The sequence below is a fragment of the Symphalangus syndactylus genome, chromosome 19 (genome assembly GCF_028878055.3).
Source record: "Symphalangus syndactylus isolate Jambi chromosome 19, NHGRI_mSymSyn1-v2.1_pri, whole genome shotgun sequence".
In the NCBI taxonomy this organism is placed as follows: Eukaryota; Metazoa; Chordata; class Mammalia; order Primates; family Hylobatidae; genus Symphalangus; species Symphalangus syndactylus.
The window spans coordinates 81,963,888-81,978,992 of record NC_072434.2 but is presented as its reverse complement, the minus strand read 5'-3'; the positions used below and the strand labels follow the sequence as shown (position 1 = coordinate 81,978,992).

Genomic DNA, 15,105 nt, shown 5'->3' with positions numbered 1-15,105 from the left:
CACATAGTTATTATTTATTGTAATGTGTTTCCCTTAAAGCAGAATATCACATTAATTAATTCAATGTTGCCCGTACGTGTGTGTAAATGATGAAGGTGGAATTTTGTAAAACACTAGCCTCCACTACAAGCTTATTCCCCAAATCAGCAAAAATCAGCTATTCTGGAGGAGGGCTGGCGGGCTAGGGGAGGAGTTCAATATCATAATCAGGGAGGTACCTATTGATCTCAGACGCTTGAGGAAGACAGGCCCATTTTCTCCGCCCACAGAATCATGAGCATGCTGAGCCATCCCACTGAGAGATGGGTCTAATCCCTCAGGTATTTTTCAGGGAATAAAATCCACTTGGCTGAAATTCCACACCTAGACTAGAGAACTCTATCTAGTACGCCCCCTTTTATTCATTTATTTGGCTTTAAAGAACTACTACATGATCTTGCAACCGAAGAAGAGGAAAGTAAAACCAAAATACCATGATCTTGATCCGGTGCTTCCAAGTTGTAGCCGTACCCCAGCAGCGTGCGCACAGCCTCGCGGAGGCTGTCCTTGTTGGATTTCTTGGTTCGGTCATCCAGAAGAGTGTAGGGAACAAGGCGAGGATTTCTTCTGTTCTTTACATCCTGCGGGGAAAAACAGGGTGCAGCCGTCAAAGCAATACCAAGGGCTTTTAAAAATAAGTAGCTACCAAATATATCAAACTTTAAATTCCATGAGAAAAACCTGACCCACAATCCCTGCGTCTTCCCAGGCTGCAAAGTTACCAAAACACTATCAATACGAAAGATTCAATCAAATGAATAAGCACATGTATGGAAAGCAGGCCCTCTCCATGAGACGGACAAACAACAATAACAAAAAACAACTTCGGTGATCTCTAACCACTTCCATCTGCCACGTTCACATGGCAAAGGACAAACTTAGAGAACATATAACTTCTGAGTACAGTTCATGGACAGGGTTTTATTCCAAGAACAGCCAAATTAGTACTGGTCCCCCCTCAGTAGTTTTCAGTCAATGAACTTAAGGCTGCTTTCCCTTCTTCAAAAAATTCCAGTGTGTTATGGACCACCCTTCTATGTCCCTAATTGAAAAATATGCATTGGGTTGAATCCACCAACCAGTGAAACCCAGCAATTACAGGGGCACTAAAATGACTATAAAACTCATAACTTGTCTATTGTACGAGAGGCTCCAGTGTTAAACTGTGGTTAAAATGTGTTGACAGAGAGAGAGAGAACAGGCTATCTTACTATCTTGGCAAAAGGATGCTTAATATTAGAGTACTTCCATGGCATGGGGGAGATGCATCAACTCCTACAAGTGTGTAGGGCAGTGCCACTTTGGAAATTACTTCTTTCCATTCACTCCCTGAGACCTGCTGCAGTATTTGCTCAAGTCTCCACATTTCAAGAAGCATAATCAATTCTCAATACTTTAACATAAAAAGGAATTGGGAGGCTGTGGATGTTCTCACTGCATCTCCTAAGGGAAAAAAAAGAAAGAAAGAAAGAAAGAAAGAAAGAAAGAAAGAAAGAAAGAAAGAAAGAAAGAAAGAAAGAAAGAAAGAAAGAAAGAAAGAAAGAGAAAGCAAGCAAGCAAGCTATGGAATCAGATAGGGGTTGTTCTGGTAAACCAGAGAATAAATACTGTGTTGTTGTTGTTTTTGTTGTTTTGTTGTTGTGTTGTTTTGAAACAGTCTCACTGCAGCCTCAACCTCCTGGGCTCAAGTGATCCTCCCACCTCAGCCCCCTGAGTAGCTGGGACTACAGGCATGTGCACCATGCCCAGCTAATTTTTTGTAGAGACAGTCTCTCACTATGTTGCCCAGGCTGGTCTCAAGCTCCCAGGCTCAAGCAGTCCTCCCACCTTAGCCTCCCAAAGTGCTGGGATTAAAAGTGTGAGCCACCACGCCCAGCCAGAAATACTGTTTTGTCTTGTCTTTTCTTCTTTCCCTCTTTCAGGCAAATTTGTACTGAATGCCTAATCCTGAATACCTTAATACCTAAATACCTGAATATCTACTGATGCCTGGAGCAAAATAGTCTGCAACAGTAACTCAGTGGTGAAACCTGAACTGATGCGAGGCTGTTTACGGTCTTTACCCCTCTTTGGTATGACCATGCCTCCCTTGTGCGGAATGAATTGCAATTGGAAGTCAGCTGCCCTACCAAGGTTGTTATGTATATACATGTAATATATCCTCAAATCACCATTCTGAAAACCAAATAAAAAGATGGAATTCTGAAATTTATGTGGCCCCAGGGGTTGTGAATAAGGAATGGTGCACCCGTTTTATTATCATTTTATCCCAATCTTCTTACATTTCAAAAGTTTCTCCTAAAATACAGTCTCAGAGAGAGAAATACCACAAAACCATATTATAAGTCACCAGTGTAGTATTATTCATTGTGTGCCTCACATGTGTTCACGATTACAGCCAGAGCTAAGGTCATGTAAGTTCTGGAGTCTAGCACTAAACAGGTGTTTTAATCCAAATGTACACTACATGTGATCTGTATGATACAAGTTTTAAAGTAGTCATTATTTAATCTTTCCTGTTACAAAGTATGCTAACTCCCACTTAAGTCAGTCTCAGACCAATGCTAATTCCCACGTACCTGTTGGATGCCGTAAGTCCAGCCCTGCCGGATTCGATCCCGTGCCCACACGTTGTGTGCATTTTCTGCCAACTTGTCCACCATTGCTTCTTGAGACGGGGTGAGTTTGATAAAGCTCAGGTCCATAGGGGCAGGCTTGTATCCACTTGTCAGCTGGTAACTATGAATCAGAGACAAAGAAATTTGTATAGAATTGGCCTTTTCATAAAAATCTCTGTAAACATCATTTTCTGGCCCTACCTCATTGCTGTTGTTCCATAAACCACTGGTGAAGCACCAGACAGCAAGCCTAGGTTCCTTTCACTTTAGCTAATAACTGATCAGAAGGAAAAGCCACGTAATCTTTGTGTTTTTGTTTTTACACCAACAAGACAGAAATGAGACGACTTACCTGTCTCTCAAAGATGAAAACGACCTGTCATTGTTTGTGTTCCTAATAGCTGAGGCTTTTGCACAGTCTAAATCAAAATATTCGTTATTTATTGAAACATTTTAGAGATTTCTCTTCCTGTGAAGTCCTCATTTTTCTTCAACTGTTAAATGTTAGATTAATGTAATATTTATTTCATAAATCAGTGTATCCTTCAGACACTATTTCTTATTCTACAGGGAAATTTAAATACATTTGTAATTTATTTCCTTATTGTCATTCCTAGTTACATTATTTAGGAAGCCTTTAAATAAGATAGAGACTAGAAAGTAAAGAAAGGCTCAGCTATACAACCATCTAAAATCTGATTGCATTTTATTTCCCTAGAGTTCAAGGGTCTCTTAGCAGAGACTGCTTCTACATTCTAGGCTGGAGAGAAGGTACTATTATAATAAAACAGGTATAAGTTTTAATCACTGGAAGAAATACAAAGTTGAAAATATTAACTTTTCAATCCACACATATAAGGGCAATAGTACTGCCCCGCTCCACACAGACACACAGCGTTTCATTCTATTTGACTACTGAGATTGGCACAAAGCCTATTTTATAACTGCTTTTCTTCCATTCTTCTGTCACTGTTGTATTCTCCACTATTGACTATACCTTGAGGTCAGGATCTGTTTCTGATTCATTTTTCTAACTGCCATTATCCTTAAAACAGTTCCCAGCAGACAACAGCCTTTTCATATATAGTTGTTGAAAAAATTAATTTTATTTACCAAATTAATATAAACATAAATGCATCAACTCAAGAACATTCACTAGGTAATTATGCTAAGTTACAAAATTAATTATTAAAACATGAGAAAATGCTCTTAAAAATAAATGTGAGAAAAGGCCATGCACGGTGGCTCACATCTGTAATCCCAGCACTGTAAGAGGCCAAAGTGGGTGGATCACATGAGGCCAGGAGTTCGAGACCAACCTGGCCAACATGGTGAAACCCAGTCTCTACTAAAAATACAAAGATTAGCCAGGCATAGTGGCGGGTGCCTGTAATCCCAGCTGTTCGAGAGGCTAAGGCAGGAGAATTGCTTAAACCCAAGAGGTAGAGACTGCAGTGAGCAGAGATTGCACCACTGCTCTCCAGCCTGGGTGACAGAGCAAGACTCCATCTCAAAATAAATAAATAAATAAATGCTTTTGAAAATAAACTACAAATTCTCTTAAAGATAAACTACTACTCTGGGCTCTGACTGGCATCATTACAAGGCAAGCTCCTTGAAAGCAGGGAGTTTGTCTGTTTTATTCACAGTGACCCCCCAGCACCTAGAATAGTGACCAATTCATGGTAGGCATTCAGTAAAAATTTGTTGAATGAGTCAATATATTACAGCAATAAATAACTTTTTTAAGGTTGAATACAGTTGGCTTTAGCTTAATTACTTCTATTTTACTATAATACATCCCATATATTATAAGTAATTTATCTATAGGCTGGGCGCAGTAGCTCACTCCTGTAATCCCAGCACTTTGGGAGGCCAAGGCAAGTAGATCGCTTGAGGCCAGGAGTTCAAGACCAGCCTGGCCAATATGGCAAAACCTCGTCTCTACTAAAAAATACAAAAAAATTAGCTGGGCATGGTGGTGCACACCTGTAATCCCAGCTACTTGGGAGGCTGAGGCATGAAAATTGCTTGAACCTGGGAGGCGGAGGTTGCAGTGAGCCAAGATTGTGCCACAGCACTCTGGCCTGGGTGACAGGGCGAGACACTGTCTCAAAAAAAAAAAAAAAGTAATTTATCTATAGACAAAAAAAGTAATTTTTCTGTAGACAAAGGCTTTACAAATGTTTTGTTTTGAGTAGATTATAATAATTAGGACAAATTACTGGTCTATGTCATTCAATTTACATTCATAAGTTAAATTTATGGACATTAAATTTTGTTCAATTTTAAATAAAAACTCTGTTTGTATGGGCAATTAACTGTAGCTTCTGTTTTTTAATAAAGAAGCCATGTGGGAATTTTTTAACAACTTACATAAATCATTGTATTTGACAGACTTCTGACATTTAAATAGGCAAATCTATAAACTGTAATCACAGCTGAAGATATAAGTTCTTATTTGGAAAGTATTTTCTTTTATTTTAGAATACATAGATATAGATATATTATGTATTTAAATTAAAAAGAAACCCAAAACATTAATATATATATTTTACATATTGTATATTTATGCTTTTGGTGTTTATTTTTGTTCTTTTTTGAGGCAAGGTCTCACTTTGTTGCCCAGGCTGCTCTTCAACCCCTGGCCTCAAGTAGTCCTCCTGCCTCAGCCTCCCAAATTGCTGGGATTACAGGCATGAGCCATCACTCCTGGCATGGAAAGTAGTTTTTTTTATTTTTCAAGAAAAAGCTCCCAATACATTTCAAATGCACCAACAGGTAATCAAGCTAGCATAGTCTAATATCCAAGTTTAACAGTTTGCTGGAGGCAGCCTCAGGGTACCTGATGAAGAACCCAGTCTTCTGTACTTCCTTACCTCCCCACAACTACTTCTCACTCCCCACAACCGGCCCATGGTCACCCAGCACAAGCCAGCACACAATCTTCTTTCACTTTCCAACAGCCTTGATCCCATCTTGCAGCCACAGAGGCCACACAGATGATGAAGTTTTGATATCCACCTGTGAATCATTGATCGGACCCATTGCTACCCTAATGAGGGATACATGCATTCCCAAAGAGGAGTGATACTTTCTGGAAACCAATTTTTAATGGTAGACTTTCTAGCAATATCTCAGGGAATGAGGAAGTACTTTTGAAAGGTGGAAGGTGGGAAGGAGGTCCTTCCCAATAAAAACTTATAGACAAATTCTACTAATGTGTGAAGCTGGATAATATTGACATAATCATTCCTCTTTATTTTCTACATTGTTTTCTTCCCATATAGATTTCTGCTAGAATTGCTTTAATCTGTGATCTCAGTGAAAACTTATGGAGATACATTCGCATGTTTAAGTAGCCCAATAATTTGTTCACATTCATCTTCAGATGTAAACTACACTTTTTTTACTTTCTTTTCTCTATAACCTTGTACAAGAAAGGATTTGAAGCTTAGAATTGTTTTTTTAAATGGCTAATAATCCCATCCAAATTATAGTTACAAACTCTCACTTCACCTGAACCTTTTTATTTCCACCTATTTTGAACAACAAATCATTTGTACAGTAAAAATAAACATGAACATCTATGAAATTCATGGACTTTAACCAGTTGTAATGGATAACACTATTGACATCATGAATGTTTCACCAATATGAATTAATGCTAACAGCAATAATTTATGAAACGATTTTTCTGTTTGTAGTACATTCTGACAAAGGAGCTAAGAATCAAATCGTTATATCAAAATGAGATATATTTAAAAGTAAATAAGTACACTTTGACAAACAATGTTCATTTCACCTTATTAATACAATTTAATTAGGTACACAAAGGACAATCAACTGCTAACATGAATTATTATCTTCTTGTGGTTAAAAATAAGCAAAGCCTTTGAATCAAATGTAATTGACACGAATCAGAAGCTGAATAGTTTCAAGCGAAATTTCAGATTGATTTCTAAAAAGTTAAAGTAAATAAAAGAAAAAAATACTAAAATAACTCTTGGAAAGTAAAATTTTATAGCCACCAAAATGGGAAAAAGTCATTTATTATTATATTAATACAAAAAACATATAGCTCATATTAAGATGTCTCTGTATTACATTCTACTTTCTCAAACATCATGAGAAACTTCTGCCAGAATCAGCTGACAGATTCTTCTCTCCTCCAATTTATTTGCTGAATAGGTATATGTAGCTTTTACCCCCTTTCTTTAAAATGCACATTATCTGTGCCATCAATCATCCTATAAAATTAGCTTATGAGGAATATATATTATATGAGGAAGTTAAACAAATGATTTAATATGTTCACTTGACAAAGTATCAAAATACTTCTATAGTTATTAGCTCTTAGTTTTATTTTGGCAACTACATAATTCAATAAAATAAAATAAAAAAGAATAAAACAACAACATTGAGAGTAATAAAATACCTAACAGTTTAGGCTTCGCTTTCCTGATAGCGAAATTTTTTTTAAATACCTTTGAAAACCAACAAACCAACAAAGATCCTGGCCAACTGTCGATTCTATTTGCATCAAGTCACCAAAGATATAAATAAAAAATTGACAGTGTTTGGCTCCACTGGGGAATTTTCATGTTAAGTTGCAGCTCAGTTCTGTGCTTCATTCCCATCTGACCCACATTTTTCCTAAGCAGGTATTCCAGATGAGCCTTTGAAACAAGGGCTCAGTGTCATGTAAATAAAGGGCCAATTAAAGTGATTTGACAAAAACAAGGCAGAATACCAAAAACAGTAAGCACCAACCTTTTGTTTTTTTTTAAGCCACCCCCACCTCCCAAGCTTACTTGTTTAATATGAATCAAGTTAAATGAAGCTTGGAAATCATTATATCGTGAAAGATGTACGGTGAACATGTAAAAGCTACAGCCAAGTTCAGGGAGTGTTAGCTGTAAATTTCAAAGCCAAATCAGCCCTTCAAGTACCTTGGAACAAATGGGAAATCTCAGATGACTGCACACCAGAGACATTAAGAGCAAGTTTTGCTGAAAGCACATCTACTAGAAATGAATACTAGGCTGACATTTTCACAGAAAGTGTATAGAGAATATTCAGAATCATTCTCCAGAAAACAAATACAGAAGGATTAATTTCCAGAAGGGAGAAAACAAGCATTCTATTTCTTCTACTTTTTTACTTTGTTTATTTTTAAATAAAAACAAGTAATATGAAGATGTGCCCTACTCCCCTGACCCCAAGCTCCTTTTTACTTGAAGGGCTTCCTCCACCCCTCAACCCCTTTGAAACAAGACCATGAAGTATCCACTGCTCTCAAGAAGGAAGCATTTCAAGAGAGAGAGAGGGAAAAAAAAGCTGTACTTGGCTTTTGGATTTTAAAATGTCTTCGAACATTCAATGCAGAGACAAAGATCTTTACAGCAGGGCCTTGTGATATTAAAATCTCTGCTTTTGAATACCAAAGGAACAAAGCCCTTATGCCTTAGGACAGAAAAGAACAGATAAAGAACCCAGGGCCGCCAGTCTAAGATAGGCTGAAAATTCCAGAGCCTGGAGGAGGGGAGAGTCAGAGGAGGCAAGTTCTCCCCAGCCTTCTGCCCAAGTGAGGACCAGATAGATCGCCGAGCCAAAGTGAGCTTCTATCTTGCTTCCTAGATTGTACTCAGCCAAATGGCAGGGTCTCATAATTTCACAGATCCAGACCCATGAACAGTACAGATATGGTGACAAACTAATTCCAGGCTGATGGGGCTGTGGCAACCCTTCCTTCTCCCTCCACTGATAGGCTGCAATCTCCAAGCAGCCAGAGAGAGCATTCTTAGGTTTCCAGCACTCCTAAAGAGGCCCGGATGAGGCACAGAAGGAACAGTGACTCACAGAGGGGAGGAGGGCACCCAATGTGAACCCAATATCAAATCAGTGCAGAACACATACATCCCGTAAAATGCCAGCAGAGACGAATGAAGACAATTCAGGCGAAGACAGCAAAGTCAGATGAGAATGGGCAAGGATTGAACGAGACCTCCTTATCAGGTGAGTACCCAGAACATAAGCAGCCCTGGTAATAAGAGGGGCATAAATCTTGTATTCAATTTCACCGTCATATATTCATTCAGCAGTAGAATGCTTTCAGGTGCTATTCTAGGAACTAATAATACATGAAAGGCTGAGGCGGGCGGATCACCTGAGGTTGGGAGTTTGAGACCAGCCTGACCAATATGGAGAAACCCCATTTCTACTAAAAATACAAAATTAGCTGGGTGTCGTGGTGCATGCCTGTAATCCCAGCTGCTTGGGAGGCTGAGGCAGGAGAATCGCTTGAACCCGGGAGGCAGAGGTTGCGGTGAGCAGAGATGGTGCCATTGAACTCCAGTCTGGGCAACCAGAGTGAAACTCTGTCTCAAAATAAATAAATAAATAAATATAGACAAAAATGTGTATCTTTATAGAAATTATGTTCCAATGAGGAATCACGTACTAAACCAAATAAAGTATAATATAATAGTATGTTAGAAGATTTAAATGCTATGAAGAAAAATAAAGTAGGAAAGGGGGATAGAAGGAAGTTCGTTTTTAAATAGAGTACAATTTTAAAGAAGTTGAGGGAGACCACTTGAGAAGATGACATTGGAATCAAGACCTAAAGGTGAGACTAGACACAGAAAATATTGATATAATTATGTTTGCCCTAAACAAACTAGAATTAATTTATCACTGTCAGGCTGCATTCTGGCTACAAGGCTCATTAGATTTAAACCCTAAATTAAGCCCAATCAGAGAAAATGAAGAACACAGCACGTTGGTGCATTTTTAAGCTTCTGGTCTGTGAAATTTACCCACTACACACAAAAAGAGTAAGGGTTTTTCTTTTCTTCATAATTACAGTGCCTCATCTTTACAGAAAAATCCAACTGTATTTCTAAATCATTTTTCACTTCGGTAAATAGTTACAAAACTGAATTTTGCACATGTGTTTGTGTCTACATAAACAGTATACATATGGGTACACATTCAGTATCTAATGCATTCATTTCAGAAAGTCATTTTATATGTGTGTGTGTGTATATACATATACATGCATCAAGCATATCATTCTCAGCCTTTTATCTGCCCTACTATGCCTGAGAGATATCACACTGTTTCCTGTCACATGTAGTAGCTTCACAGCATTAGGGATAAGGCCGTGTTGGGAAGAGCAGAAAACCTAGCAGTAGTTTTAGAAACCTCTCAGATGATCCTAATATGCTTTTTTTTTTTTTTTTTAATATTTTGAGACGGAGTTTCACTTTTGTTGCCCAGGCTGGAGTGCAATGATGTGATCTCAGCTCACTGCAACCTCTGCCTCCCAGGCTCAAGTGATTCTCCCGCCTCAGCCTCCCAAGTAGCTGGGATTACAGGCACCTGCCACCATGCCTGGCTAATTTTTATATTTTTAGTAGAGACGGAGTTTCTACACCATGTTGGCCAGGCTGGTGTCGAACCCCTGACCTCAGGTGATCCGACTGCCTCAGCCTCCCAAAGTGTTGGGATTACAGGCATGAGCCACCGTGCTCAGCCCTAATAGGCTTTTAAACACTCAAGCAGCCTTTGACTTACTGTGTTTTGTGTTGATTTCATAATAGATAAGTGCTAAATGGAAGTTTAAATAAATGCCATTAATATTCAGACAGGATTTTATTTTCATTTAAATCTACAGCTTTTCGAACAATCTCAAACACTCAATTAGGCATATGAGATAGTGAGGACCACAAGCTCTTGGAGTGAGTGGATTGTTTTTCAGTTGCATATTTCTTTATTGCTATAATAATTTAACTCTAGGCTCATCAAACTATGCAGTGTGTCAAGAGTTTAGCTACAGTAAATGAGGGAAGATGCGTGAAATTAAGAATAGATGATAATGTGTTGTGTTCTTCACTGTTTGCTTGTTTGTTCTGAGAGGAAGGAGAAAAAGAGGCACAAGAGGAAAGAAAAAAACTACAATGAATCATCCATTCTTCAAAATTTCTTAAGAATTTTCCATTAAATTATGTCTATTATATATCAGAAACTGGCTATTTAAAAAAAATTTTATTTCAAAGTTCTGGGGTACATGTGCAGGATGTACACAAAAATTGGCTATTTTAAAAAAAGATTTTATTTTTATTAAGTTCCGGGGTAAATGTGCAGGATATGCAGGTTACATAGGTAAATGTGTGCCATGGTGGCTTGCTGCACATATCAACCCATCAACTAGGTGTTAAGCCCCGCATGCATTATCTCTTTTTCCTAACGCTCTCCCTCCCCATGCCCCACTCCCTACAGGCTCCAGTGCGTATTGTTCCTCTCCCTGTGTCCCAGTGTTCTCATTGTTCAGCTCCCACGTATAAGTGAGAACATGCAGTGTTTGGTTTTCTGTTCCTGCATTAGTTTACTGAGGATAATGACTTCCGGCTCCACTGGCTGCACAGTACAAAAATTGGCTATTTTTAATAGGGAATATAGCATTTAATTCCAATTGATATATTAAACTTGACCGATTATCAAAATGTCTCTAAAATATATGCAAAAGAGACAGCAGTAGAAATATTCTGGGCTGTGGAAAGGTTATCGTGCTATGATACTGCTCTTTCAAAGACCATATAGCCCAAGGGTTGCGTGTAGGAATCAACCATATTTCTAATAGTTACACAAAAGCAACTTAAAATGCATATGTGTATCATATGAAACCTTGGCACTCAGGAAATATATGCTTTCAGCAAGGGGAAGTGAGAGTCAAACTTAGAAATGACAGAGGTAAACCTAGTAGAAAACAATACTGGTTCTTACCAAGATTTTAACCAAAAATTAAACTTCTTGTGAACATTATATTTTGTTTAAATAATGTATTTTAAGAAAAGCTAAGACAATTTCTAATCTATGACTTTTATCAGTGTATCTAGGTTGTATCTAGATTATATGGCCTGTGCATTCATACAGAATGTTCAGAAGAATGGACCTTTAAAGTCATCCACTAGGTTATGCCTGTGTCTTGTTCTCCCTAATCCAGTCAGTATTAAGTCCCTTGGAACATAGAATTCAAGACACCAGGACAAGAGTGGAAATAAGAAACCTTGCTCTCAATCATCACCTTTCTCCTTTAAAACTCATCCATACTGGTTTCTTCCCACTATTTACATAAACATGCTCATGTGTCTCCTATGCTTTATCAAATTTATTTTTTATTTTTTTATTTTTTATTTTTTTATTGTGATGGAGTCTCACTCTGTCACCCAGGCTGGAGTGCAGTGGTGTGATCTCACAGCAACCTCCGCCTCTCAGGTTCAAGCAATTTTCCTGGTTCAGCCTCCCGAGTAGCTGGGATTACAGGTTGTGCCACCACGCCCAGCTAATTTTTGTATTTTTAGTAAAGACAGGGTTTCACCATGTTGGCCAGGCTGGTCTGGAACTCCTGACCTCAAGTGATCCACCTGCGTTGGCCTCCCAAAGTGCTGGGATTACAGCTGTGAGCCACCAGGCCTGGCCAAAAAAAACCTTCTTTAAACACCATTTCCTTCTGAAACGAATACCATCAATACCATCTTCACTTTTTTTTTTTTTTTTTGAGACAGAGTCTTGCACCCGCCACCACACCCAGCTAATTTTTGTATTTTTTAGCAGAGACAGGGTTTCACCATGTTGGCCAGACTGGTCTCCAACTCCTGACCTCAGGTGATCCACCCACCTTGGCCTCCCAAAATGCTGGGATTACAGGTGTGAGCCACCGCGCCCGGCCTGAACTTTTTAAAAACAGTTATATTCCTACTATCTCCTCTTTTCCACTAACATTTTTTTTAAGTTGATTAAAACCTGGTTTCAGTTATCAATCACCTCTTTGTTATCACTATGAAAATTTTCAGGCCTACGCAAAAGTATCAAAAATAGTGAATACACTTGAAGCTCTCCTTCTGTTACACCTCAATTCCAATCCCCTCCTTATCCCCAGAGAGAATTATTACTCTGAATTTGAAGTTGACTATTCCTAGACATGATTTTTATACTGTTCTTCCATATATCTGGCTCTATGAATTATCTGTGGATTATATTTTATGTTCTTAAACTTTAAACAGTATTACACTGTATCACCTTTTTGGTAACAGGCTTTTTTGTTTAGTATTTTTGAGATTTGTCCATTGAATCTATCGAGCTATAGTTAATTCATTTTAACTGCTCTATAGTATGCCATTACATGAATCTATAAAAACTGTATTTAGGCCGGGTACGTTGGCTCACACCTGTAATCCCAGCAATTTGGGAGGCCAAGGCAGGCGGATCACCTGAGGTCAGGAGTTCAAGACCAGCCTGACCAACATGGTGAAATCCCGTCTCTACTAAAAAATACAAAAGTTAGCTGGGCGTGGTGGCGGGCGCCTGTACTAGGGAGGCTGAGGCAGGAGAATTGCTTGAACCCAGGAGGCAGAGGTTGCAACGAGCCAAGATTGTGCCACTGCATTTCAGCCTGGGTGACAGAGCAAGACTCCATCTAAAAACAAAACAAAACAAACAAAAAAACAACTGTATAGGGATTGATGGGAATTTGGTGGAAATTTAAATTGTTTCCAATTCAGTGCTATTGCAATCTATGCTGCAATGAATATTCTTTTCAGGTTTGTTCTGCATGAGTACAAAAGTATCTCTACAGTTTATTTCTGGAAAAAGAAATGGGTCACCTTCAACATTATAAGGTTTATAAGATTAGGCTAAATTGATCTGCATAGTAGTTGTACTAATTTACATAGTCTTCCATTTTTTCTCACCTGGTGGGGATGAAATAGCTTTTCATTGTGATTTTAATTTACATTTCCTTGATTAGTACTGAAGTTGAGTGTCTTTCATATGCTTATTGGATCTGCAGGGTTTTTTTATGAATTGTGTTCATATCCTTTGCTCATTTTTCTATTTGGGCATCTTTTTATTAATTTTTAGGAGTTCTTGATATTGTTCTGCAAGTTTTTTTTTTTTTTTTTTGAGATGGAGTCTCGCTCTGTTGCCCAGTCTGGAGTGCAGTGGCACGATCTCCGCTCACTGCAAGCTCCGCCTCCCGGGTTCACGCCATTCTCCTGCCTCAGCCTCCCTAGCAGCTGGGACTACAGGTGCCCGCCACCACGCCCGGCTAATTTTTTGTATTTTTTAGTAGAGACGGGGTTTCACCTTGTTAGCCAGGATGGTCTCCATCTCCTGACCTTGTGATCCACCTGCCTTGGCCTCCCAAAGTGCTGGGATTAACAGATGCTTTTGATGCACAGATTTTTTTCCTTTAGTAAGTGCATATTTCAGATTAGAGGACATGAAACACAAATAACATCAAGTGTAGAAGCACATTTAAAAAGAAATAAAGCAAGGTTAAGGAAATGGTCAAGGGTCCTATCATTGTTAGAAATAATTCTGTAAAGTCTCCTGAGTTTTCTATGCAATATTACCTGCTATTGATGATAATTTGGTGTTTTCCCTTTCCAAGCCTCATGATTTTTTTTCTTGTCTCATTGCACTGGCCTTATTGAACACATCAAGTAGTAGTGACTTATATCGTCCCATTCCCAAAGCTTAACGGAAAAATTTGAGATTTTACCTTATAGATTATTTGTGTCTGTTGCCCCTTGTTAGGTGAAAAAAATCAGAGTATTGCCTTCTAAGAGTTTATATGCTTATAAATAAAAAAATCTTATGAATTATTTATTTCTAAATATATTGGGATGATCATATGAATTTTCTTCTTTATTAGATTAATAGGTACATTTTCTAATGTGAACCTATCTTTTCACTACTAGAATAAACTCAGCTTGGTCATATTATACTTTGTTAATACACTACTGAGTTGTTTGCCAGTATATTACTTAGCATTTTTGCATCTATGCTCATAATAACAATGGATTATAATTTCCCTTTTTCATACTGTCTTGATCTGGGCTTTGATATGAAAATCATGTCATCAGAAAATAAACTGTGAAGTGTTTCTTCCTCTTTATTTGAGATTGTATTTGGTAGAAATCAATAGAAAAGTTGTTTGGGATGTGTGTGTGTGTGTGTGTGTGTGTGTGTGTGTGTGTGTGTGTGTTTGATTCAATTCCTTTAATAGTTATAGCTCTATTCACATTTCTTTCTTACTGGATCAGTTTTGATATTATTCTATACAATTGTCCATACTTTTACCTTTAGAAAGTTTTAATGTATATTTATTACATTTTTCAAAATATTCCTAAGTTTGCTAACAACATTTTTTTTTCTTTTTCCTTTGTCAATCTTTTCAGAGTCTTTTTCCCCTGCTTAGTAGGTTTTTAAAACAGGCTCTTGGCATCATTGGTGTTTATATTTCATCCCACTCCCACCAAATTCATTAGTATTGCTCTTATTATAATTTATTTTCTTTTACTTCCTCCAAGTAATACTTAATATATGCAACTCATGTTTTAATATGAAATATTTTCCTTTTTCCATTACTGTGTTTTAC

The 15,105-nt window shown here is 37.9% G+C and overlaps 1 protein-coding gene across 1 annotated transcript in view; it reads right to left on the bottom strand.

The window, feature by feature from the left end:
- Window positions 1-15,105, bottom strand: part of RYR2 (ryanodine receptor 2) — a 784,036-nt gene that overhangs the window by 281,890 nt on the left and 487,041 nt on the right. The window contains exons 26-27 of the mRNA XM_055233438.2: window positions 2,619-2,778; window positions 473-620 (exon numbers count right to left, since the gene is read on the bottom strand). Of these exons, the coding sequence (XP_055089413.1) occupies window positions 473-620; window positions 2,619-2,778 (308 nt within the window). The remainder of the gene's footprint in view (window positions 1-472; window positions 621-2,618; window positions 2,779-15,105) is intronic.